Source organism: Panthera tigris, chromosome A1 (assembly GCF_018350195.1).
Source record: "Panthera tigris isolate Pti1 chromosome A1, P.tigris_Pti1_mat1.1, whole genome shotgun sequence".
NCBI classification, from domain to species: Eukaryota; Metazoa; Chordata; class Mammalia; order Carnivora; family Felidae; genus Panthera; species Panthera tigris.
In genome coordinates this window covers 88,721,719-88,748,970 of record NC_056660.1, presented here as the reverse complement: position 1 = coordinate 88,748,970, position 27,252 = coordinate 88,721,719, and the positions used below count along the sequence as shown (strand labels likewise).

Below are 27,252 nucleotides of genomic sequence, written 5' to 3'. Positions count from 1 at the left end.
TGCCTTTTCCATGCACATAGCTCCCTCACTAAGGGCAGCCTCCCTCTACCTTTCTGAATTTCCTAACCTTTCAGCTGCAGTTTCTTCTCCATATTTGGTTGTGGAGTTTGTTCTTCCAGTCTTCAGATTGCTCTCTGGTTTATTGACTTGTATGTGGATGATATCTGGTTATAAGTATGGGATGGGGTGAGCTCAGGGTCCTCCTAGTCCACCATCTTTCCAAGCTCCTCCAATTTACCCTTTTTGATATAAAAACCAAATATTTTTTCCATTAGTCATTTCTTTTTTTTTTTTTTTTTTTTTTTACTTATGGTGGTTTTGCCATACAAAAATATTTTATTTCTATGTATATGAATTACTCTTTATTTTTATGATTTCTGGATTTTGTGTAATGGTAGAAAAGAATACAAAACAAAACCTTCTCCACTCCAATATGATCAAAGAAATCTCCTGTGTATGGGTGTGTAGTGTGGTCTTGTTTTTTGTTTTTCCTAATACTTTTATGGAGGTGGGGAAGCAGCAGTATTTTTTCTATTACTTTTATGGATTGTTAGTGAGAGCACATTTTACATCTTGGATACATCTGGCGTTTACTCTGGTATAAAGACTTGTGTTTTAAATCCAACCTTATTTTTCCTTAATGCTTCATAGTTGTCCTTATACCACCTGTTTCCCACTGATTTGAAATGCTACCTTTATCAGATACTAAACACTTATTTAGGTTTATTTTTAGGCTTTGTGTCCTAGAATTACACCAGTTTGTTAATATGCTGTAATAGTACCCCACCGCCCCCCTCCCCGTGGTCACTTGTATTTTTTTTCCTAGGCATTTCCTAGCTAGAAACAATCAATCTTCATTTTTCCACATGAACTTTAAAATCAATTGTGTGTTGCTTAAGAAGATTTTGTTGCTATTGTTTACTGGGATCATAGTTAAATATTGATCTAGAGAGAACTGACATCATTCTGATACCGAATCTTTCCACTCATGCAAATAGTGCATCCAAGAATCTTTCCATAAGTTTAGTTCATCTTTTGCTTTTTTTCATTTTCCAGCTGCAGTAGGAAATAATGACAGTGATGGGTTACATCCTTGTCTGATTCTTTATTCTTCTTGCCAACTATTCCAAGACTTACATACAACACCCAGCGCTCATTACAACTGTCCTCCTTAATACCAATCACCCATGTACCCCACCCCCATCCACCTCCCCCATCAACTCTCAGTTTGTTCTCTGTAGTTAAGAGCCTCTTGTTGTTTCCCTCTCAAAAAGCTTTTGCACACTATTTTTAGAGCACTGAATCATATTTTTTAAAGAGACTCAGTTGGGAAGAACCTCTTTCCAACAGAAAAGATTGGTTAACAACGGAAGAGTTAAGGAGATCATAGTTCAGTGGAATATCACAAAGAGTTGTTACATGGAAAATTGTATGGTATAATATTTGTAAAAACACTATAAAAATTGCATCTATAGTGCTATTACAACCATCTGAAAAAGATCTGCAAATTGGCAATAGAAAAGGAAGTTAGACATTAATAGTGGTTGTCACTAGGTAGCAGGATTAAAAGTAGTTAGTTTTCCTAATTTTTCTTTCTTTTCCAAATTATAGTGAGCTCGGTACATATGTTAAAATGGGAGGGGAACTTTTATTTTAATAATTTGTGACCCAATTCAATGACTAAAAATGGAGTTGGAAGTAAGCCCCTGTGGGCATAGCTTAACATTAATCTGTACTTGAACTACTTCAAAGGAGACAGATGAGCTGGAAAGCAAGAGCAACCTCAGGAGGTCATAGCTGTACCTATTGGGTTCTTAGAGCCGCGTTGTCAAATAGAACGTAATGTGAGTCTTGTGACTTCCAATTTTTTGGTATACACATTTAAAATAAAAAGAAACAGGTGGAATTCATTTTAATTATATATTTATTTTACTTAACCCAAATAAAACCAAAATATTATTTCAGCATCTAATTAACATTAAAAATATCATTTTACATTCTCTTTTTCTACTAAATCTTAGATATCAGATGTGGATTTTATATTTACAGCACATCTTAATTTAGATTAGCCACATTTCATGTGCTTAATAGTCATATATAAATGATGGCTTCCATATTGATCAGTGCAGATCTACACACTCTGCTCTGATTTGTAGATACCCATAAAACACAGGTACTGGAAAAGGGTAGTGTGTGTGTGTAGACACAGGCCAAACAAAAGGTGTCTAAAGTGTGACAAAGCTCATGGAGGAAAAACCATTAGTTAAAGTAAAAATCACCTTAATTAAGATGATTTATGTGGCTTCCCAATGATCCCCCCACCCCCCACCTCCACCCCCCACTACCTTTCATTGAGCAAAACCTCCCAACCTGGACATAAACATTAGGCACCTTGCTGCCTAAAGAGAAAAATCCAGTCTTCCCTGCCATGGGTGGCAGGCTAACTAACACCGACAACCTTTAATCTGGTTATGTGAATTCCTCTGGCGGCACTGCCTGCAGCAACTTCTACAGCAATGCTGTCCAATACAGAGGACATTAGCTACGTGTGGCTATTGAAATGAAATGTGATTAAAAATTCAGATCTTCAACGACACTAGTCACATTTCAAATGCTCTGTATGTTGGCCAGGCTATACCGATTGGGGTAGATGTAGGGGAATCAACTCTCAATTCTTAACTCCAGCAAGTGCTTTTCCCTAAACCTGTGCTGCGTTCAGAAGGGCCTGGGGCCCTGCTCCTTCCTATGGTCTCCCTTCTTCTCTAACAGAACACACCTCACACTGGCCCAGACTCACTCTGAGTTGCGCCTTCTTGCATGGAGCCGAAGCAGATCAAGAACCCATTGCTACAAGGAAGCACCTTCTATTCCATTTACCTTGCACCTACATAAAGAATAAAAACTGGACACAGAATTGATGCTGAATACCGGCTCACTACAGCGATAAGCGAAATTCACCCAAGTACTTTGCATAACTTGAACTGTTTTCAAATATCGATCTTATTAAAAGTTTGCTTCCAAAACATTTTACCTTTAGTCTAAGAACTGATCATTGAAATTTAGCAATACATATAATTTTGCTAATAATCCAGAAAACAACACTTGAGTGAGAAAAATACGTAAACTTCTGATTCCGTTACGAAGATGGATGCTGGAGAAAACAATACAATTTAAAGCATTTAACTTTTTTACATTAGGCTAACAGTGAGAATGAAAATATTTCAGGTGAGAATAAAAATCTCATGAGGGACATAAAATATAGGTTCAAGGAAAAATCTGAAATGATGTAAATTTTCCGTTAAAAGCGAATGATAGTAAATTGTGGATTCAGAGTCCATTGTATTCGTCTAAAATAAGAGGTTTTGTTTTTTTAAATGTCAGCACAGTGTGCCAAAAATTTTTCTTTGCAATTACGTAAACCTAAGATGAAAAATATGCAGATGTTACTTAAAAAAAAAAAAAAAAAAAGGATCTCTTTCAAAAGTCCTTCCAGGCCGGGGTTCCAGCCCGGTCCTGGGGCGCTTCCGCCGCGCCCAGCGTTCCCAAAGCCCAGGCGCTTCGCAGGACGCTCTTCCGGGCCGCCGCGTCTGCCCCCGGCCTACCTCTCGGAGGGGGCGGACGGAGCCCACCGACTCGACGCTCAGCTCCGCCTCCCCCCGGGGGCGGCCCTGCGCCTCACTCTGTAAAGTGTTCCGTGTTCAGGTAGAGTCGTTAGGTGTTTATTCTACCTAGCCCCTCATTTGCCTTACTGTCATCCCCACCCTGGAATATGAAGTCCACAAAACCTGGAAGCGTCTCCTCCGGTCTCCCGACTGCGGCCCCAAACCGGCTACAAAGCAGTACAGAAACTAGCTTCGCCCCGCGCCCACGCCCTCCGAACGCACCACGGGTCACGTGCCCGAACGGAGAAATATCATCGAGTCCGTCCTCCAGCCTCCCAGAGAGGACTCGGAAGTGCCCTAGAGCCAGCGCGGGCCCTTCCGGCCGGGCCGTCCGTGCTTTTGTCCCGCCGGCGGCCGGGCTCCCGCGGAGCCGCTACACAGCTAGTACGTGAGTTCGCGGCTGCCCGCGCTTCCGCCCCGGGCCCTCGCCTGCCACGCCCTTCCCTTAGTGGCCAAGTCTTGGCTGCCCCTTGGGTCTTGGGCGGGATATGGAGGGAAGCGTTCCCCCTTCCTATACACACCTCAGGAGGCAGGTTCCGGGGGGAGTGGAGCGGAGGGAAGACCTCAGGCCAGCCGAGGGGTGTGGGGCGTGCCCCTGGAACAGGCTGGTCTCTCTCTGGGCCCCAACTCCGGCCGTCCGAGCGGCCAGAGCCGGGTTGGGGTTGCCCAGCGTCCGGAGAAAGACTGGGGCCTGGCTCTTGTCTTTCTGTACTATTCGCTGCTTTCTCGGGCCGGAGGGGAGTCCTGGACATGAGCCCGTTAAAATAATTCCCCTGGTGTGACTCCCCCTTACAGTTAAGTTTGGCCCTAGGACGTGAGAGTGATTACGAGCGTTAGAGGGACCCCTAGGGGTGATCTGCTTCAGTACTCCCCTCCCCCCCCCCCCCCCCCCTTCCCTTGGTTGGGAAGTTGAGAGGTTGCAGCCACAGGTGCGGATCCAGCCCCGGGGAGGAGCTTCCAGACCCTTGCTCTGGGGAAGCTCACCCATGTACCGACTGGGGTACGACCAGAGGAGGTGGCTTGCCGTGGACTCTGAAAGTTGAGGAGTTGACTAGGTAGGGGGAATATGGAAGAGGCTTCTAGACTCAGGGACAACCGGGATGTGAAAGATGAACGGGAAGTGCCAGGGCTGGGTGTGCTGCTCTAAAAACGTTTAGACTAGGTGGCCACTAGGTTGTTTTCTATTTGAAAGCCCGAGGGTTTTGTTTTGTTAATAATTTTCTAAATATGTTTACTAATATATTTAATACTCCTATGGTTTAGATGTTTAATATAAGCAGTTATCAGTGACAAGGTTTGCTCCCGCTCAGTCATCTTCTCATGCCCAAACCCCTAGACAGTTACATTTGTTAGAGTGTAACCATCCAGTTTGTTTATGCAAATACTGGGCAAATGTGAATGTAGTTAGTTCCCCTTTTTTCACAGAGGTGATAGGGTATGCTCCAAAGTTCTGTCCCCTTGCTTTTTTCCTTCTGTATTTTAGGCATCATCAGAATACAAAGAGCTTTGAAAACAACAACAAAACAGCACTGTGGTAACAGATTGACTATTGTTTGAGTGTTTTTAATATTCTATAATTTTTTAGATCTGTTTGGAGCCATTTGGGTTGTTTTCAATTTTTTGTTACTTCATCAATGATGCACTCAATGAGGTTCTACTAGGACATACTTTAGCAAGGGTTTTTAAAGAAGAGATCAGTCAAAATAATTTTTGTTTTACATTAACTCAGCCAGTTACTGGTAAATTGTTAAACATGCCAAATCATTATTATAACAGTTCGTGTAGAGTGCTTAAAGAACAAATAAGACCAAGTAGGTTTTCTCTCCTGATCTTGTGTTTATGATGCTTATTAGCTTTATGCTAGCCTAATAATCTAATTCTGTTAATGACTCCCTTCCAGCCAGTCTCTGCCCATTTAGCTTCAGAAAATCTCTCAGTCTCCCTTTCAGAATCTCCTCTGCTTACCTTTTTCCTCAGGATGACTAGAAATCTCTTCACCACTACCAGGTATGAGAATGTTCTATTTCATTTTTTACTTTAAGGAAAAATCACCTTTCATCATTATTTCTACTTTTAAGCAATAGAACCAACTCATGTTAACTGTTTACAATGCTGATATTCATAAACTAAATGCAATAATAACTAAAGCACACATATTCTCTCTATTCATCTGTATTCCTTGATTCCATCTTTCATCTGTCTCATTCTCCAATTTCCTAGGTATTCTTTCTTCTGAATTGGTAAGAATTTTGTGCTCACATGTCTTGTTTTTTTGGTCATTTCCAAGCCAAATATATAAAAAGAACTTAAGGTACAGAATCCTGATGTGACACTTGATGGCAAATAAACTTGTGGAATGTTTGGAAATCTAGAGTAGCTGCTGATGCATGGCTCATTACAGCCTGTTAATAGGCAGGACTTTTTGGCCAGAGTAAGCCACGATTCTTTTGTGAGTTGTCCAGTCTCTTTAAGAAGGGGCATCTGACTCTTTTGTGCAGGGACAGCAAGAATTAAGGGCAGGTTCTTATGTGCAGAGGCTTTTTTGGGCATTGATAGAGCATGAATGACAAGTACCAAGGAGTTCAGAGGTGGTAGGATGTGTAATTTGGAAGGAGCAGATGGCATTCTAAAGCTAGCACTTTTGACTGATGTTACCAGACTGTTGGGTCATGCTTCCTGCTGACAACTAGAGAGGAGTTAGAGAAGAATTTAAATTCCATTTAGTTAACGTACAGTGTAATATTAGTTTCAGGTATACAATTTAGTGATTCAGCACTTGCATACATCACCCTGTGCTCATCATGACAGGTGCACTCTTTAAGCCCCGTCATCCCTCCATTGCCCCCATCCCTCATCCCTCTCCCTTCTGGTAATCGCCAGTTTGTTTTCTTTAATTAAGAGTCTGTTTCTTGAACTTTTCTTTTCTTTCATCTCCCCCCCCCCCTTTCTCTCTCTCTTGCTCCTTTGCCCATTTATTTTGTTTCTTAAATTCCACATAGGAATGAAATCATGTGATATTTATCTTTCTCTGACTGACTTATTTCACTTAGCGTAATACTCTCTAGCTCCATCCATGTCATTGCAAATGGCAAGATTTCATTCTTTTTTATGGCTGAGTAGTATTCCGTTTTATATGTATACCACATTTTCTTCATCCATTCATCAGTGGACAGACACTTGGGCTGTTTCCATAATTTGGCTATTGTAGATAATGCTGCTGTAAACATGGGGGTGTATGTATCCTTTTGAGTTAGTATTTTTGTATTCTTTGGGTAAATACCTAGTACTGCAATTGCTGGATCATAGGGCAGTTCTATTTGTAACTTTGTGAGGAACCTCAATACTATTTTCCATAGTGGCTGCACTAGTTTGCATTCCCACCAACAGTACAAAAGTGATCCCCTTACTCTGCATCGTCCCCAACACCGTTGTTTCCTGAGTTGTTAATCTTAGCCATTCTGGATGATGAGTGATGTTGAGCATCCTTTCATGTGTCTGTTGGCCATCTGTGTGTCTTTGGGAAAATGTCTATGCCTGTCTTCTGCACATTTTTTAATTTGATTATTCATGTTTTGGATGTTAAGTTTCTGTATATGTTTTGGATACTAACTCTTTATCCATACATAGGTAATTTGCAAATACTTTCTTCCATTCTGTAGGTTGCCATTTAGTTTTGTTGATTGTTTCCTTTGCTGTGCAGAAGCTTTTTATCTTGATGAATTCCCAATAGTTTATTTTTGCTTTTGTTTTTCTTGCCTCAGGAGACATATCTGAAAATAAGTTGCTATGGCCAATGTCAAAGAAGTTAGTACTTGTGTTCTTCCTTAGGATTTTTATGGTTTCCTGTCTCACATTTAGGCCTTTCAAATCCATTTTGAATTTATTTTTGTGTATGGTGTAAGAAAGTGGTCTACTTTCATTTTTTTGCACGTTGCTGTCCAGTTTTCTAACACCATTTTTCGAAAAGGTTGTCATTTCCCCCTTTGGATATTCTTTCCTGCTTTGGCAAAGATTAATTGACCGTATAATTGTGCGTTCATTTCTGGGTTTTGTATTCTGTTCTGCTGATCTGTGTGTCTGTTTTTGTGCCAGCACCATAACTGTTCTGTTTCCTGGAGCTTTTTAATATTCCTTGAAGTCCAGAATTGTGCTGCCTCCAGCTTTGCTTTTCTTTTTCAAAGTTATTTTGGCTATTCAGGGTCTTTTGTAGTTCCATACAAATTTTGGGTTTGTTTGTTCTAGCTCTGTGTAAAATGCTATATTTTGATAGGGCACATGAGTCTTCTTGATTGGCTTTAGTAACCTCCTCCCAGACTTCAGGACTCGGTTCTCTCTAATTCATTTGCCCACTGAAACTAGTATGAGTGATCTTTTTTCTTTTAATTTTTTATTATGAAAAAATTTAAACATACAGGAAAGTAAAATAGTACAATAAATTTCATACACCCATAGATCAGCTTCAATAATTATTTTAATTCTGCTACATTTGTTTCATCTTTCCCTTTGTATTTTTCCTTTATTAAAGTTTTTTAAAGGAAACTTCAGACATAATGCCATTACATTCTAACATACTTTCAGTCTACAAACAAAAATGACACTTCTAACAGCCACAGTGCCATTATCATACCATCCTAAATTCTGATTCCTTGATATTATCTAACAAAGGTTGGCAAACTGCTCAGTGCTGCATTCTTGTAGGCGATGTGTCCTCAGGATGTCACTTCGGGAAGCACATAATGTCAATCTGCCTCCATTGGTGATATTAATTTACCACAGTTGGCCAAGACATTGTCTAATTTCTCTACTGTATAATTACTATTTTTCCCTTTCAGTCTGGGGTGAATATTTTAAGATTGTGCATATGTACTGCACCTTCTCAAAATTTCCCGTAGATTTAGAATCCAGTGATAATTCTGCCCTGATCCAGTCTTTGCTCTGATAGTTGCAGAATACTAATTTATTTTCAACTCTACTGTTTTCTCCACATATACTAACTGGCCCTGGCATTCTCCTGTAAGTAAGCAGCTTCTCTTTCTCCCCTGTTTATGTATGGACTCACGAAATCCCATTTTCAATGGTATGTAATTCATTACTGTACATAATTATTATGGAGCCTAAAATGCGTGGCCAGGCTGGCTTGTGGTCTTATGACATGTCCTGTCATTTTTAAGCATCTCCTTACTTGTTGGCATAACAAGATGCCCCAGCTCACCTTGTGTGTATCCTGCCCTAGCCTAGAATCTGCCATTTCTCTGAGGAGCTATAGTTCCTTTTAGTAGGTAATGGTCGTAGAGACTAAGAACAGGGTGCTGGATGTGCTTATTACCACTAAGATATTTTTTACTTCTTGGCTTTTCAGCAGAGAGCTAGGGAATATGTGAATTCCTGTGAATACACAGACATGTGCACACACACATATATATGTTTAGAAATCATGAATTCACACTGATCTCTGATTCATCCCTACAGGTTCTTTCTTGTCTTCCCCTATTCCATATTTTTAGGTCTCCTCTTCCTCCAGGAGAGCCTTGGCTTGCAACTAAATCAACATATTTACTCAATCCCCCACCACATCTAAAATTGTTTCAAAATTACTTTGCCAACAGGGCACCTTGGGTGGCTCAGTCAGTTAAGCTTCTGACTTCAGTGCAGATCATGTTTGTGAGTTTGAGCCCTGCATTGGGCTCTCTGCTGTCAGCACAGAGCGTGCTTTGGATCCTCTGTCCCCCTTTCTCTCTGCCCCTCCCCTGCTTGTGCTCTCTCTCAAAAATAAACATTAAAAAATTATAATAATAATTTTAAAAAATTACTTTGCCCAATCTTTGCAGAAAACAAACCTGCTTAAAAAGTGTTCAGTTGTTGACAATAAATTTCATATATTAAAAAAAAAAAAAAAAGTGTTGTTTTCAGTGCTTCCCCACCACCCCCTCCTTCCCAAGACTGAAAAGTATATAGTCACATATTATGTAATAATTGTGTGCCTAAGTTACATGGGTTAGTTGTTTGTTTCTTTTTGTTCCCTTCCTCAGGTTACAGTTTGTTTTTGTTCCCTTCCTGTGGTTACAGTATTCATGTCAAACACAAATGAGTTCATTTGTTTCCATTTGCTTTCTGGTTTAGCTGCTTTTCCTTTTTGTAATTCTCACTGATTTAATTTTAGTCATGATAATATGCAGCATATTATCATGCTTCCATAAATAAAAACTGTGCAAAAAGCTGTTCTTAGAGTGTCTGTCTTCCCTATAATTTTGCACTGTCCTCCCCACTCCTCCATTTACAGGTAATGGGGCTTTACTGATTTCTGGCTTCTCATTACTATGAAGATAAGCAGATATATGCTCATTTTCTTATTTTTCTTCCTTATATATAAAAGGTAGCATGTATGCTTTTTTCCTCTTTACATCTTGAAAATTGCTCCCTCTCAATCAATTTATAGAGATGTTCCTAATTTTTTTTAGTACTCCATTGTGATTATGTGCCATAGTTTATTTAATAGATCTTCTATGCTTGGATGTTTAGGTAGTTTTCCAAATTCTGTAGTTACAAATAATGCTACCATGAATAGCTTTGTGCACATATGCTTTTTTGTATTGTTGGAAGTGGATCTTCAGTATAAATTCCTAAATGGGATTTCTGGATTGAAGTGTAAATGCACACAGTTGTGTTAGATATTGGCCAATGCCCCTCAACAGGGCTTATGCCAATTTGCATTCCCATTAACATATGAGAGTGCCTGTTTCCACAGCAGCCTCACCAACAGAGTGTATTGTCAAGCTTTTAATACAACAGATGAGAAATGGTATCTTAGTGTAGTTCTCATTTGCATTTCTCTTATGAGTGACATTGAAAACATGTTTGCAGGACATTTTAATATTTCTTTTTGTGAATTGTTCATTCCTGCAAATTTTTCTCTTGAACATTTTTCTGTAGGAATTTTAGTCTATATTTTTCAACTTTTGAAAATTTTTTGTATGAGAGATATTAGCCCCTCTATATGATGCACATGGTAAATATTTTCTTTCATTTTTGCCATTTCTCAATTTTGCTTATAGCATTTTTGACATGTAATTTGTATTTATACAAATTTATCAATCTTCTCTTATTGCATATGAGTCATAGTTTGAAAACTTTTTCTGTAATCAGATTATAGAAACATTCACTCATGTTTCCTTCTAGTATTTGTATGGCATCACATTTTTATAATTAGAGATCTGCTGTATTTGGAGTTTATTCTTGAGTATGGTGTAAAGAATGAATCTGATTTTATCTTTTTCCAATGGTTTTATAGTTGTTCCAACACTATTCTAAATACCATCTTTGCCTCAATAATTTGATCTGACATCTTTATCATATGCTTGATTTCTGTGTGTAATTAGGACTATTTTTGGACTTTCTATTCTATTCCATTTGGCCATACACCAGTACCATGCTGCTTTATTTATAGAGGCTTTTTGGTATATTTTAATACCTAATATGGCTAGTCCCCCCCTTATAGCCCTTCCTTTTTTGTTTTTCTCTATCAAGTTTTGTGTGTTTATTTATTTTTTTAACTTTAAGTAGGCTCCATGCTCAATGTGGGGCTTGAACTCATGACCCCAAGACCAAGAATTGCATGCTCTACCAGCCAGGTGCCCCTTTTATGTTTATTTTAGAGGATTTGGCTTTATGGCTATAGGAACTTGAACATCTTTCTTTCCTGAGGGCTGAAGATGAATAGAGGTGGATGGGCCAAGGCCAAAGGGAATGATGGAGCATGGTCCCTGATAAAAGATGTGCTGCAGCTGATGATTATGGGATTCCACTGCCTGCCCTCACATTTCAGCAACATGAACTACTCTGCCCAAAGTAGTAGAGACAAGTAGAGAGTACTTTCAAGAGGAACAAAGAAGCCCTGCTTGAGCCCTAAAATCTGTTCTAGGAAGGAATTTACCTTTCCTGAGTCCTGTGCTTTATACCCAGGTTCCAACTCCAATCAAATAACCCGACCTCAGTAAGTAGTAATAATTATGCATATAGCACTCACCAAGTAGTTGGCATTGTTCACAACACTTTATATATGTTATCTCACTTAATATTCATGTTAGCCCCATTGCCCTCATTTTACAGATGAGGAAACTGGCACAAAGAGGGTAAATCACTTTCTTGAGATCATGCGGTTAAGTATTTGAATCCAGGTAGTAGTATTTCCTTTGCTTGGTGGTTTGCATTTTAGCTTCTAATCTTTGATATGCTCTGACTGCGGTTAGTCTGTTCATAAAGTAAAAATGATGCATCTTTGCCTGGCAGGCTGGATGGAGCATGCTCTTCCATGTAGAATTCCTCCCTGACTACCCACTTTCCAGGGTCAGGTTTTCCTTGGAGGGAAAGTCCAGCAGGCCAAACCAACTCCACGAAGCTGTAGTTTGCTTTCTTTCTCATGTCTCTCATGACTGTCTTCATGTTTTCATTACCATCTCCCGAGTACCTCCACCTAGGTGCTAATTTCTTCTCTTTTTTTTTTTTTAGCTTTATCTGTTTAGTTCTGCTGATTATGTATTCTTACCTTTTGTCTTATTAATCTTTCTGTTTCCTCTTATTCAGAGATTTGTTCTACCCTCTGTTTTTTCATGACTAGGTGATGATCGTCTGTGGTCCTGTGCATCATTTCAACCCATTTCATTTGCCCTCCTGCTAAACTGTCATGCAAGAATAGAAAAGCTCTTTGTTCCATTGAAAATCCAAGGCTCTAACATTTTAACATCAGCTCCACAGGGGTAGAAATCTTGGCATGTCCCTTTTTGTTCCCTGCAGTTAAAAATGGTACCTATCACACAGCATGCAGTCAGTAAATATATGTCAAGTGAATGAGTGAATTTGGATGTAATTTTTCCAGTGTCTTCTAAACAAAGTGAACAGGTATCATTTTCGTTTTCTTGATTTAGTGTCACATTTGAAGACGAGGGGCACTGAGAATGAGGAATCACCTGAAAAGTATGAAAATGATGGAAATGCAGAATCTGTGTGGCCAAAAGTGGAAGGTTTTCACAAGGATCATATACAGGAATCTAAGGTTGGTGAAACTTGTGATTGGGATAGCAAGGTAGAAAGTCAATTGGAAAATCCGGAGGGAAAAAGGAGGATGGAAGACAAAAGTGGCACCAGGGAAAAGATTGGCAAAGCCAAGAACACAGCAAATATAAAGATGGAACAGGAAGATGAGGCATCTGAGAAAAGCTTGTATCCAAGCTCAAAACATATTACACACCAGACTGTCCCTATAGAACAGATAAGCAGTGAACAAGACAAATGTGTGGAGAACCTTAATGGAAACTCTCATCCTGGTCTACAGCAGAAAACCAGTGCTGCTAAGAAATCACACAGATGTGAGGAGTGTGGGAAATCGTTCAAATACAATTCGCGCCTTGTTCAACATAAAATTATGCATACTGGGGAAAAACGCTATGAGTGTGATGACTGTGGAGGGGCTTTCCGGAGTAGCTCAAGCCTTCGAGTCCACAAACGGATCCATACTGGGGAGAAACCGTACAAGTGTGAGGAATGTGGGAAAGCCTACATGTCATACTCCAGCCTTATAAACCATAAAAGCACCCACTCTGGGGAGAAGAACTGTAAATGTGATGAGTGTGGGAAATCCTTCAATTACAGTTCTGTGTTGGACCAGCATAAGAGGATCCACACAGGGGAGAAGCCCTACGAATGTGGTGAGTGTGGGAAGGCTTTCAGGAACAGCTCTGGTCTCAGAGTCCACAAAAGGATCCACACAGGGGAGAAGCCCTACGAATGTGACATCTGTGGGAAAACTTTCAGTAATAGCTCCGGCCTTAGGGTCCACAAAAGGATACACACAGGCGAGAAACCTTATGAATGCGATGAGTGTGGGAAGGCCTTCATTACTTGCAGAACACTTCTAAACCATAAAAGCATCCACTTTGGAGATAAACCTTATAAATGTGATGAGTGTGAGAAATCATTTAATTATAGCTCTCTCCTCATTCAGCATAAAGTCATCCACACTGGAGAGAAACCTTATGAATGTGATGAATGCGGGAAGGCCTTCAGGAACAGCTCAGGCCTTATAGTGCACAAAAGGATCCACACGGGAGAGAAACCTTACAAGTGTGAGGTCTGTGGCAAAGCATTCAGCTATAGCTCAGGCCTCGCAGTTCATAAAAGCATTCACCCTGGGAAGAAAGCTCATGAATGTAAGGATTGTGGAAAATCCTTCAGCTATAACTCACTTCTCCTTCAGCATAAAACCATTCACACTGGAGAGAGACCTTATGTTTGTGACTTGTGTGGGAAAACATTTAGGAACAATTCAGGCCTCAAAGTCCATAGGAGGCTCCATACTGGGGAAAAACCATATAAGTGTGATGTTTGTGGGAAAGCCTATATCTCACGCTCTAGCCTTAAAAACCACAAAGGAATCCATCTTGGGGAGAAACCCTATAAATGTAGTTATTGTGAGAAGTCTTTCAATTACAGCTCTGCCCTTGAACAACATAAAAGGATTCATACAAGGGAAAAACCTTTTGGATGTGATGAGTGTGGAAAAGCCTTCAGAAATAATTCAGGCCTTAAAGTACATAAACGGATCCACACTGGGGAGAGACCTTACAAATGTGAAGAATGTGGGAAAGCCTACATCTCACTCTCAAGCCTTATAAATCATAAAAGTGTACACCCTGGGGAAAAGCCCTATAAGTGTGATGAGTGTGAAAAAGCTTTCATCACATACCGAACCCTTATAAACCACAAAAAAATCCATCTTGGGGAGAAGCCCTACAAATGTGATGTATGTGAGAAATCTTTTAATTACACTTCACTCCTTTCTCAACACAAAAGGGTCCACACTAGAGAGAAACCTTATGAATGTGACAGGTGTGAGAAGGTCTTCAGAAACAACTCAAGCCTTAAAGTGCATAAAAGAATCCACACGGGGGAGAAGCCCTATGAATGTGATGTGTGTGGAAAAGCCTACATCTCACACTCAAGCCTTATTAACCATAAAAGTACCCACCCTGGCAAGACTCCCTACACATGTGATGAATGTGGAAAAGCTTTTTTCTCAAGCAGAACTCTATTAAGCCATAAAAGAGTCCATCTTGGGGAGAAACCCTTCAAATGTGTTGACTGTGGGAAGTCTTTCAATTACAGTTCACTCCTTTCTCAACACAAGAGGATTCACACAGGGGAAAAACCTTATATATGCGATAGGTGTGGAAAGGCATTCAGGAACAGCTCAGGCCTGACAGTGCATAAAAGGATTCATACGGGCGAGAAACCCTATGAATGTGATGAGTGTGGGAAGGCATACATCTCACACTCAAGTCTTATTAACCATAAAAGTGTCCACCGTGGGCAGCAGCCCTATAATTGTGAGTGTGGGAAATCCTTCAATTACAGATCAGTTCTTGACCAACACAAAAGGATCCACACTGGAAAGAAGCCATACCGATGTAATGAGTGTGGGAAGGCTTTTAATATCAGATCAAATCTCACCAAGCATAAAAGAACCCATACTGGAGAGGAATCTTTAAATGTGATAAATGTGGGAAGTCACAGTGACACATCACAGAAGAGAACTCATGAGGGAGGGAATGCTCTGGAAGGGACCAAGATGAGCATATCTATAGGAGGCAGAGCTTACCAAGTCTCAACTCAAATGGAAGAAAAACCTTATGAATGTATGAATATCATATGAATATGAGGTATTTGTTCATGGCTTATAATTTACATAGTATAAATGAAACTGAGTACTCTTCAGTATGATCTTCAGTCATAGCCAGCAAGGAAGCCTGCAATGTCAAGGTAGTTGAGCCTTTATGGAACACAAAATAGTTGATACTGGGGATAAAACCTATCAAAGTGACAGAGTATTTGAAAAACCTTCAAAGTAAGCAGACATTTCTGGACATAAAGCATATGGATAAGGAAAGGACTTCACTTAGAAGTCATATAGTCACTATCAGAAAGTTCATATTTGGTTAAATTGTGTGAATAGAAATGGGGGAAATTCAGCTATAGCTTTGAATCCCAATTATACATTGGTCAGTGGAAAAAATACAAGAATGGCCTCCAACAGGCAAATTCAGGGAGAGATAGGCTTCAGGGAATATATATTTAAGAGGAGTGATCGTGAAGTATAAGCTTGATATAACTGAATAATTTGTGAGGGGTGATGACATTTTGAAACAAAATTGGGTTTTGTTGTAGGAAGAGTGGAAAATGTAGACATGAATCTAATAGGAAATAGAGTCATTAAAAATGCAAGCTGATTGGATTATACTGTTGTAATGTTGTGATACATCAGTTGAATGGACAAAACTTTTTAAAAATTTCAAATGAGCCCCCTCAATGAATGATGAAGTGTGAGGAGTGAAAACTTCACACATTGTGCTACAAATGAAAGGTTCTACCATAGAGAGAAATTCAGCACATTACATAACTAATGGAACAGGTCTTCATGAATTTGCACCTGCACAAAAATCATTGACTCAGGGATTCCTATGAGTAGGAATGCTGAGAAGGTCATTGTATTGCAAGAGCTAAAAAGCTGAGTAGCTGTTGATAATCGAGGGATCAGAGGAAATTCATGCTTAATAATCCTGTTAAATGTTTGATTGTTTTGGAATGTGTTATTGTAAAGATTTCATGCACTACATGTGTGTCTTGTCTGTTGTAAAATGTTATGAATACTATGTTCAGGGCTCACTCTTTCTTGGCCATGAAGAGCCAGATGGTTGTGGTGAGGTAAGATGGAACTCCAATAAAGAAATTCCTCAAAAGTAAACAGACTGTGACTGACTTCAGATGGAGCAGTATGGCAGCGAAAGCCATTTGTCATCTTTGTGGGGTAAGTTAGACCAGATCCAATGCAGGGAGGGCAGCAGGAGACTTATACCACAGGTCTAGTAGCTCAGTTTCACAAGAAATTAGGTGGTGTCTTCACCAGGAGAAGTGCAAAATGGATTGATCCTCATACTGGGGCTGGATCATAGCTCCTAAGAATGGGCAGGCTGTGGGACTGATCTGTCACCACACAGAAATAGTTCTCTTGGGAACAGATAGAAATTAACAAAATATTATTTATATTAACCAGGTAACTCAAAGGGTAAAAGGAGAGTCTTTTGAAAGTTAAGTACGCTGTTGAAGAATACTCCAGGTGGGGTCTGTCTATAGAGGCTGAATTCTAGTCCTGTCTCTCTGGCCCCAGAATCCACTCTCTTTACAAAAGCACAATCTCTAGCTAGTTTCCTGGCTTTCTAGGATTTGTCTCTAGCCCTGCTCTACCTTCACATATTTTTCCATGCTTCACTCTAAGAGTACAGTTCTTTCATTTTGTCTCCAGGCCTCCACCAGTAAGTTTTGATGGAAGGAGGGAGGATGGGTCTAGAAAAAGGAAGGAAAGACCATTTCCGCCACTCAACTCCACTTTGGAATGTCACAACCACACATGTTCTCAGTCCTTCTCTACATGGAACACTGGCAATTTATCCAGCAAATGCTCTTTGAATATCTGCCAGTTATAATCCCCTGTCCTGGGAACTAGGCAGCAGCAGTAAATAAAGGTAAGGGAGAAACTCCACAAGCAAAAACCACACTAATGGATGCTGAACTGAACCGCATTGCTCAGAGGAAGGTGACCACCACCAACGGGCAAGAAGGAGGTGGTAGTGATATTTGGGTGGGACAACTGAATTGGGTTTATAAAGAGGGAGGAATGGGATGGGGTGCCTGGATGGCTCAGTTGGGTAAGCATTTGATTCTTGATTTTGGCTCAGGTCATGATCTCATGGTTCGTAAGTTTGAGCCTCACATGGGGCTCTGCACTAATAGTGTGGAGCCTGCTTGGAATTCTCTGTCTCCCTCTTTCTCTGCCCCTCCCCCCCAAAAAAATATTTACCAAAAAAAGAGAGGGAGGAGTGATTAAAATCATCAGAAAAGCTCACACATCCTCCAAAGTGGCTGGTGGCTCCAGGGTTGGTACATAGTGGGAGGAAAGGGAGGCCATAGAATATCAATTCCAAGGAGTCACCAGGTATCCATCTTTCACTCCCCTGAGACCACCAGGGGCTTGAGCCCCTGTCCCCCACAGACACCCACCTATTTGAGTTCCACTTGGACCTAATGTACCACCTACTATTGGGAGAGAAGTGAAATAAGGGAGAGGATGGTTACCATTCAAATGGGGATTCTGAGTGCCCCAGCCCACTAAGCACTGGGATACGCTCCTACTGAGGCCTGCACTGACTGACCCACAGGAAATGGGCTTCAGGGCCTCCTGGCCTAGGCCTTCATTCCATCTACGGCCAGATAACATGCTGCTCAAGCTCATCTCAGATGAGGAGGGGTCTTTTGAGTTTCCAGTTGTCCCAGGTGGACTTTGTGTTGCAACTGTGCCAGTTCAGTCTCACTTCAGGACTTGAGCTCATTCAGGGAACACCATCCCCCACCTCTTTACAAAGAAAATACCTGATGTGCAAGAAGGAAATTAAACTTGCCAACATAGAGGATATCGAAAGACTAATTTTTAAGTCAGTGTCTAATTCAAAGGGCTAAAGATAGAATTGAAATGTTGGACAATAGTAGGTAAAGCTGGAAGATATGCCTAAAAGTGGCCTAAAGTGCTTATATTATTTCTGAGGAGGTCAAGATTCTTTTTAACTCTGGATTTTAAGTGAACTATGTGTGGTAAAATGTCATGGGCAAACGCTAGAAGGATAGAAATAAAGTTTATAAATCTAAAGATCTGGACTGGAAAACCTCAAAGTCTGTAAGAGAAAAACTAACACTGAAAAGGCAGGGTAGTACCTTCTGGCAAAGGTAGGCTACGTTGTCTGGGTCAATTTCATACCAAAAACAATGAAAAAGTGCATTTTTTAAAGTTTACTTAGAGTGTACATGCAGGTGTAAGTGGGGGAGGTGTAGAGAGAGAATCACAAGGTGGCTTTGCACCCAGTATGGCAACCCACACGAGGCTCAGTCTCGCTAACCGTGAGATCATGACCTGCGCTGAAATCAAGAGTCAGACACTTGACTGGCTGAGCCACCCAGGTGCCCCCCAAAAATGCATTTTTTAAAATGTAGGTGGCATGCTCTCCCCTTCCCCTGAAGAAAGCATTGAGGATAAAACGTGTAGTTTCAACACATGGTGATTTAAAAATGAGATCTTGTCATCAGTGAAGGGAACACCAAAGCAACTTATGTGCTAAACTGTTTGCTGACGCAGCACAGCTGGATCCCGCTTACCTGGTCACACGGAGTGAGTGAGACAAGGTCAGGCCCAGACCTACCCGTGGTGATGAATCTTAGAACTTTCTGAAGGTAACCTGGGTTCCCAATGTGCTACATCCTCAAGATAAATCCATCTCTCAGTCCCAGGAGACTATAGAGAAAGTGGCCTTGTAACTGAGCAGAGCAATAGCAAAGAAAGGGAAAGAATATATCCCTAACACCTTGTGGTCAATGACCAGCCCTTTTGCCAGCAAAAGCAAATACAAGGCATCTTTGGAAGAGGAATTGCTCAATCTAGACCTCAGGGAAACTTTTAATTTTTTGGGAGCCATTAATAAGCAAGCAGGGATAATTGGGTGTCCTAGACTCTGGGTCTGGAGTTCTCTCTTGTCCAGCAAGAAAACAGACACAAGATTAAAATGCGAGAGGGGCTAATGTCCAGGAGGAGACAAGAGCTCGGAGTAAGGGGCCTTGCTCTGTTTTTATTAGGATCAGAAGGTTTACAAGCGTAATGGACGTGCGCAAAGAGACAATGAAACCGTGAACATTAGCTCATGGGTGTGAGGGAAAGGGGGGTTTGAAGATATATGGTGTTAGGGGTTTGGGTCAATACAAAACAAAATCCTGGTGCTGGGCAGAAGGTTGTTTACCAGAGGCAAGAAGCCACATCTGTTTATCTTAGCTAGTTCTGGAGACAAGACAGCCTGTTACCTCAGGGTCAAGAAGGCACCTTTCTTTTGCTAATTAGCTCTGCTCCAAGCAACCTCACCCTGCTGTGGTTTATAGCCCTGTTTACCTGTTTACCTATTTTGGTCCTTAACTGTGAAAGCAGCCTTTTGCTATTGTACTAAATTGGGGGCTTGTACTAAATTTCCACCCTGAATACCTAATCTCCTTTTGCTAATCTTGGATGCTTTCATCCTGAGGTTTCCTATTCCTATACCTTTGTTCTATACAGGGGGTGCTTTACCTTGTTTACCTAATCTTGTTTACCTAATCTTGGATGCTTTCATCCTGAGGTTTCCTATCCCTATACCTTTGTTCTATACTGGGGGTGCTTTGCCTTGTTTACCTAATCTTACTTACCTAATCTTGGATGCTTTCATCCTGTGGCTTCCTATTTCTTTATGCCTTATTAACCCATTGGTGCAAGCTCAGGAAATTCCTAAGCTTTTCCCCCAGTCAGGAACAAGGAAAAAAGGCAATATGACAAAACCAGCAAAAAGATCCACATAGACTTCACATATTATCAAGTATATATGTGGAAAAAAAACCTTTAAAATATTTAAAGATGCCTTTGGCTACAGATTGTGACAAAGTTAAAAATAGAATTAGTGAACTGAAAGATAAAGGTGAAGAAATTATCCAAAATCCAGCGTGGGGTTAGAAAAAATATGTAAAAACACAGAGAAGGGAAGGTTTCATTGGGAAGTTTTATATATATATTTAATAGTAGTCTCAGAAGGCAAGGACAGAAGGGGCAAAGAAAGGGACTGAAGCTGAGTATTCTCCAGAGCTGATGAAAAATACAACTCTACAGATTTAAAAGCCCAAAGAATGCATTTACAGAAGTCATACCTACATACATCATAGTGTAACTGCAGAAAAAGAAAAAAAAAAATTTTTTTTCAGCTAAAGAAAAAATATTCCCTTTAAACAACAGACTTCCCAGAAACAATGGAAGACAGAGTGGAATGAAAACATGAGTATAAAGACAGAAAATAGCTGTCAGCCCAGGCTTTTATACCCACTGAAAATATCTTTTAAGAGTGAGGACAAAATAAACACATTTCAGGGCTCCTGGGTGGCTCGGTCAGTTAAGTGTCCTACTTCAGCTCAGGTCATGATCTCACAGCTTGTGAATTCGAGCCCCACATCAGGCTCTGTGCTGACAGCTCAGAGCCTGGAGTCTGCTTCCTGTGTCTTCTCTCTGCATGCCCCCTCCTCCACTCGTGCTCTGTCTCTCAAAAATAAATTTAAATTTTTTTTTAAAAAAGAGTGAGGACAAAATAAACACATTTTAAGACAAAACTTGTTTCATTTTCCCCTGCTGACCATCACTAAAGGCAATTCTAAAGAACGCATTTTAATACAGAAAGAGATCCCAGATGAAGTTCTGAGATGCAAAAAGAAATGAAGAGCAAAGAGAGTAATAAGAGATATGTAGGCAAATGTAAATAAACATTTTATACAAAACAATAAAGATTTACAGTTGTTAAGATAGACTTACAACACCAGACAACAATAATATCTGTGAAGGGAGAGTAAAAAGAATTTATTGTATGAGGTAAGGTTTTGGTTAATTTCATACATATTGTAAAATCTAGGGAATCATAAAATAGAATGTATATTTTTATACTAGTAAAGCAAAAATGAAATTTTAAAAATTAAAAGGAAAGTAAAAAAATGGGTAGGAGAAGGGAAAAAAGTAGATCTTAAGCCAAAATGTTAATATTTCCATTTAATTTAAATAACAAAGATTTTCAGACAATGTCTTGGTCTGTTCAGGCCACTGTAACAAAATGCTACAGACTGGGTAGCTTATCAACAACAGAAATGTTGTTCTAGAACTCACTGTTCTAGAAGCTGGAAGTCCAAGATCAGAGTGGTTGGAGATCAGCATGGTTGGGTGAGGGCTCTTTTGCAAATTTCAGATTTCTAATTGTACCCTCACATTGTGGGAAGTTCATTGGGAAGTGGCGGGGGAGTGTCTAGTATAATAGCACTGATGCATCAGGGCACCACTCTCATGACTTAATCACTTCACAAATACCCAACCTCCTAACACTCAGACACTGAGCATTAGGATTCCAAATGTGAATCTTGGGGGAGTACAAACATTCACCCTATAGTAGACAGGACAAAAACATAAAACCCCATGCTATGCTGCATACAAGAGACTCACCTTAAATATGAGGACATACAACATTTGAAAGTAAAAGAATGGGAGGAAGTTATTTGAAATAGTAACCAATAGAAACTGCTGTAGCTCTGCTAATATTAGATGAAATACATACTTTAAGGCACAAAATATTCCTGAAGATAAAAGGAATCATTACATTAAGACAAAAGGTGGGGTGCCTGGGTGGCTCAGTCGGTTGAGCGTTCGACTTTGGCTTAGGTCATGGTCTCACAATTTGTGAGCTTGAGCCCCGTGTCAGTCTCTGTGCTGACAGCTCAGAACCTGGAGCCTGCTTCAGATTCTGTGTCTCCCTCTCTCTCTGCCCCTCCCCTGCTCGCACTCTGTCTCTGTCTGTTTTCAAAAATGAATAAATGTTAAAAAAAATTTTTTTTTAAAGACAAAAGTCCAGGGAAGAGAAAATGCTGGGAAGACATACAGTTGTAAGTTAGCATCTACCTAATACCATAGCTCAAGAGTTAGCAAATATATGCAGAACTGAAAGGAGAAATATAAAATCCATAATCACGATGAGAGATTTTTGATACCTCTCTCTCAGTAATTAATAGGACAAGAATGTTAAACATTAGTAAAGTTACAGATTTTAACACTATGATTTAACAAGCAATCTAATGGATATATACATGGAACACTGCACCGATGTATTAAGGATACATGTTTTTTTCCAAGCACACATTAAACTTTCAAAAATTGATCTACATGAGCTACATATAAATTTTATCTCAGTGAAGCTGGGGCAAAAAAAACTGACCATATGCTGGACCATAAAGTAAACCTCAACAAATTTTAAAGAACTGAAAACATACAGAATTTGTTCCCTTGAGTATAAATTAGAAATTAATAATAAAAAGATACTTAGGACGTCCCCATTATATTCAGAAATTTATAAATAATTTTTTAATGTTTTATTTATTTTTGAGAGAGAGAGTATGAGCAGGGGAGGGACAGAGACAGAGGAGGACAGAAGATCCAAGCGGCACTGCACTGAGAGCAGTGAGCCCAATATGGGGGTTGAACTCAACGAGATGTGAGATCATAACCTGAGCTGAAGTCAGATGCTCAACTGACTGAGCCAACCAGGTGCCCCTATAAATACTTTTGTTAATCATGGTTCCAAGGAAGAAAATACTTTGAACTGAATACTGCATATCAAGACCAGTGGGATGTTGCTTAAGCAGGGCTTAGAGAAACACTTAGAGCCTAAAAAGATCTTTAAGAAAATCAGAAAACCTAGTAATTAATCACATAAGCACCATCTCAAACAGAACAATAAGAATAAATCCCAAAAGTGTTAAAATAGGAAAGTAATAAAAGGTAGACATTTATGAAAGAGAAAAACAAATATACAATATATAGAGGATCAACAAAATCAAATGTGTGTGTTTCTGTATTTCAGAAAAGACTAATAATAAAACTGACAAACTTCTGGTGAGACTGATTAAGGAAAAAAGAAAAATAACCAAAGTCAGGAATAAAAAGGGGGGAATAAGGAGAACTACAAAATTTTTCTTCTCTGAATCTGCACTGACCCCGTGACTCCCTGATACTGAGAGAATAACCCACTCCCTCTAAATTCCTTGAGTCAACAATTATGAGAACAGAATGTTAACATAAGATGAGCCAAATCACAAAGAAACACAACTCACTTCTGAAAGATTGTGATACCTACATGACCAAAGCCCACCAAAACTGCTGTGGACATTTGCTTTTGTTTATTTCCCCTATAAAACCCCTCTCATTCCCATGTTTGGAGAAACAGTTCCTGTAAGAACTTTCCCTGTTGCAACCATTTGAATAAAGCACCCATTTCCTTTGTAGCTTGAAGTCTCAGAGAATTACTTTTTTTTAAAATTTTTTTTCTTAATGTTTATTTTTAGGAGAGAGAGAGAAAGCAGGGGAGGGGCAGAGAGAGAGGGAGACACAGAATAAAGCAGGTTCCAGGCTCTGAGCTGTCAGCACAGAGCCTGATGCATGCCTGAACTCAGGAGCCTTCATTTGAGCTGTGAGATCATGACCTGGGCCAAAGCCAGCCACCTAACTGACTGAACCACCCAGGCGCCCCATGAGGTCTCAGAATTTCTAAAGTTTGATGTTATAAATGCTACCAGTATTAAAACAGTAAGATATTACAATTTCATTACAATAAGTTATAAATATTAACGTGAAATGAAAAAATTGCAAAAAAAAAAAAATGTAACTTACCAAAACTTACTAAAGGTCTCACAACTTATACATGTGGGAAGTTTGGGAAAGACTATGGAGTGAGTTCAGTCTTTAGGGAACTCGAAGGATGAGAAGCAAGAAGATAGAGGAGAGAGAAGCTGGGGGGAAGCAGGAAGGAGAAACCTTAATTAACAGTGAGTATGGAGGGGCGCCTGGGTGGCGCAGTCGGTTGGGCATCCGACTTCAGCCAGGTCACGATCTCGCGGTCCGTGAGTTCGGGCCCCGCGTCAGGCTCTGGGCTGATGGCTCGGAGCCTGGAGCCTGTTTCCGATTCTGTGTCTCCCTCTCTCTCTGCCCCTCCCCCGTTCATGCTCTGTCTCTCTCTGTCCCAAAAATAAATTAAAAACAAAAACAAAAAACGTTGAAGAGTGAGTATGGAAAAGCCTTCCATAGACATGTACTCTCTGTTTCTATTAGTGAATTTGAAAGTGAAATCTTGAAAAAATAATTTCATTTATGTATGTATGTATGTATGTATGTATGTATTTATGTATAGAGACTCTAGGGGTGAAATGGTACTGAGTACCACAGTCATGCAATGCAAGGGAACTTTTCGTTCATGGGATTCAAAAAGGAGAGAGGGTCAACTGAGGACCAGTTAGATGAGGACAGACAGTGGGGACCTGAAGTCTGCATCAGGACCTTGAGAAATTGGGTACAATTGCTTCCAGGGGATTACTTGGGCTGGGAGGTTTCTCATGCTTTTTCTCCAGCCTCAGCTGAGTGCCTCAGGATGGAGACATGGAGAAGGAAATCACAAATTTTAACTCAATTCTTCTTTCTACTGAGTGTTTCCATTTAGCCCTGGGAGTTCTTCTCAGGTTGTGGATAGTATCAGTTATGCTCAGGAAGGAGTTTGTGTGAATCCCTTGTAGAGAGACTACAAAGTGTAGTGACCAAAACATGATCTTTCAACCATGAAGCCCAGATGCAAATAAGGATTCTTTCACTTACTCCCAGATGACTTTAGGCAAGTAATTAAGTCTTCTGTTTTATGTCATGTGTCCTCAGCTATCTCTTATTGGAATAATAATAGCAGCAACCTCCTAGATTGTAATGAGGCCTGCCTGGAGAAGTTAGTGTTATTAGAGCCCTCAGAAGTGTGCCTGGAATGAGAAGCTTTAGCATAAAGGTGTGTGAAGAAAGTCTCGCCATGTGGTGGCCCCTGTCCCAGGACTCCAGCAACAGGATGCTCTCAGGTAGTGGAAGGCAGCCCATCTGAAAGCCAAGAAAATCTCCCTAGGACCAGCCCACACACAGATGCAACCTAAGATGAGATTCCAGAAAAATGATTGGATTTGGTTAGTCAGCAGTATCTTGTTTCTAAGCAAGCAATCCATTGTTTCTAAGCAAGCATGCTTTGCTTTTTCAAGCTGGAAAAGGGGTCAGCAGAAGAAGCCTCCAGCTCTACTCCAGTGACTAAGAGTGTTGGGTAGGACAAAGGCTGCTTCACACTTGCTTCTCCAGCTTAGGCAGCCTGCCCACTCATCTATATGCATTTTGCTCCCCCCCCCCCCCACCTCCCTGTGTTTTCCTAGAAATAGATGGACTAGAGATTAATGCAGAAAGGGTTGGTGGGAGCCAAGCCTCTACCATCGTAACCATGGATGTTTGGGGGTGAGTGTCCCTTAAGATCTCAAAGGCTAAGAGGAGGTCCTGGAGTTGACAGGGCAAAGCCCTGGAGGAGAGCAGGAGAAATTCCTCTGGTCTTGGATACAAACCTTAGGGCCAGTATTCCAGTGAATGCAACAATTATAATTTATTTCTTTTCCTGTCTATAATTTTCCCATCTGTAAAATGAGGAGAAAGACCCAACTCATAAGGTTGCTTTAAGGATTCATGAAAGAGCATTTTGCATTTTGCAAATCTCTATAGAAACATTATTGTTAAATTGACTAATGATCTGTTTTTTAAATTCTGTCTTTTTTTTTAAGTTAAATGAAGGAGATAACAAAAACAAGAGCAAAAATTAATGAAACTGAGAACAACACAATAGAAGGGATCAAAAGTCAAGGTTAGTATTTTGGAAAGAATGCTAAAATTGACAAATCTCTGATGTAATAAAGAAGAAAGAACAGAAAGCACAAATAGTCACAACAGATGGCATAGATTATTTAGAAACGTACTTTAAAAACTTTAAATGTACAAGGACTTCCTAGTTATAGTTTATGATTGCATTATGGTCAGAAAACAGACTGTATGATTGTTGTCCTTTGAAATTTGTTGAGATTTGCTTATGGCCCAGCACATGTTTGATCTCAGTGAGGTTTCCACTGGCACTCGAAAAGAATGTGTGCTGGAGATGCTGGGTGCACTGATCTAGATAAAGCCGTTTGATCAAGTTTGTAATGTATTGTTCAGATCTTCTCAGCTCTTAATGGATTTTTATCTGCTTGTTCTATCAATTAATGAAGCAATTGTTGAGTTATCCATTTCTACTTATAGTTCTATGAATTTTACTTTATATATTTGAGGCCATGTTACCAGATGCATGCAAATATGGAATTGTCGGGGCACCTAGGTGGTTCAGTTGGTTAACTGTCTGACTTCAGCTCAGGTCATGATCTCACAGTTTGTGGGTTCAAGCCCCAGGTCCGTCTCTGCACTGACAGATCAGAGCCTGGAGCCTGCTTCAGAGTCTAGGTCTCCCTCTCTGTCTAGGTCTCTCTCTCTCAAAAATTAAAAAAAAAAAAACAAACATTAAAACAATTTAAAAACATATAGAATTGTCATATCTTCCTGGTGAATTGAAATTTTATGAAGTAAGCCTCTATCTGTAGTAATGCCTTTTGCTTAAAGATCGGGTTAGAATTCTGTTAGGATTCTACTACAATTAGCCTATTATTCAGGCTTTCCTTCTATTGGTTTGGAAGTTACACACTTTTTCTCTTCTTTTAATGGCCAAGGAATTAGAAGATCCATTCTTGATTTATAAAAACCTAATTCTAATTGGAATTTTATCATCATACTAGACAATGAAAGGATCTTAGAATACTGTAACCTCATTTATGTCTCATTTTATATGCTATTGTTTTTGTGAATTTAATTATGTATATATAAAGTATACAGATATGTGTCGAAATACATTATTATTGTTCTCTATACCAAATAGTTATTGAGATTTATCCACATATTTACTATTTTTTTCTCTGCCTCTTCAACTTCCCATGTGGAGTTATTTTCCTGCTGTCTCAAAAAACATACTGTATG

The 27,252-nt window shown here is 39.9% G+C and overlaps 1 protein-coding gene across 7 annotated transcripts; it reads left to right on the top strand.

Annotated features, from left to right (window-relative positions):
• The first annotated feature begins 3,739 nt into the window (after positions 1 to 3,739).
• ZFP62 (ZFP62 zinc finger protein) lies at positions 3,740 to 16,455 on the top strand. 7 transcript variants are annotated; one of them, XM_042981547.1, is made up of 4 exons: positions 3,987 to 4,046; positions 5,563 to 5,669; positions 11,364 to 11,652; positions 12,584 to 16,455. In XM_042981547.1, coding segments are annotated over exons 3-4 (2,784 nt in total). In that variant the 5' UTR covers positions 3,987 to 4,046; positions 5,563 to 5,669; positions 11,364 to 11,651; the 3' UTR covers positions 15,367 to 16,455. The 7 variants fall into 7 exon arrangements, with proteins under 7 accessions (XP_042837467.1, XP_042837481.1, XP_042837496.1 ...); XM_042981555.1 differs by lacking the exon at positions 3,987 to 4,046 and adding an exon at positions 4,057 to 4,717; XM_042981562.1 differs by lacking the exon at positions 5,563 to 5,669 and having other exon boundaries at positions 4,030 to 4,046.
• Positions 16,456 to 27,252: the final 10,797 nt, after the last annotated feature.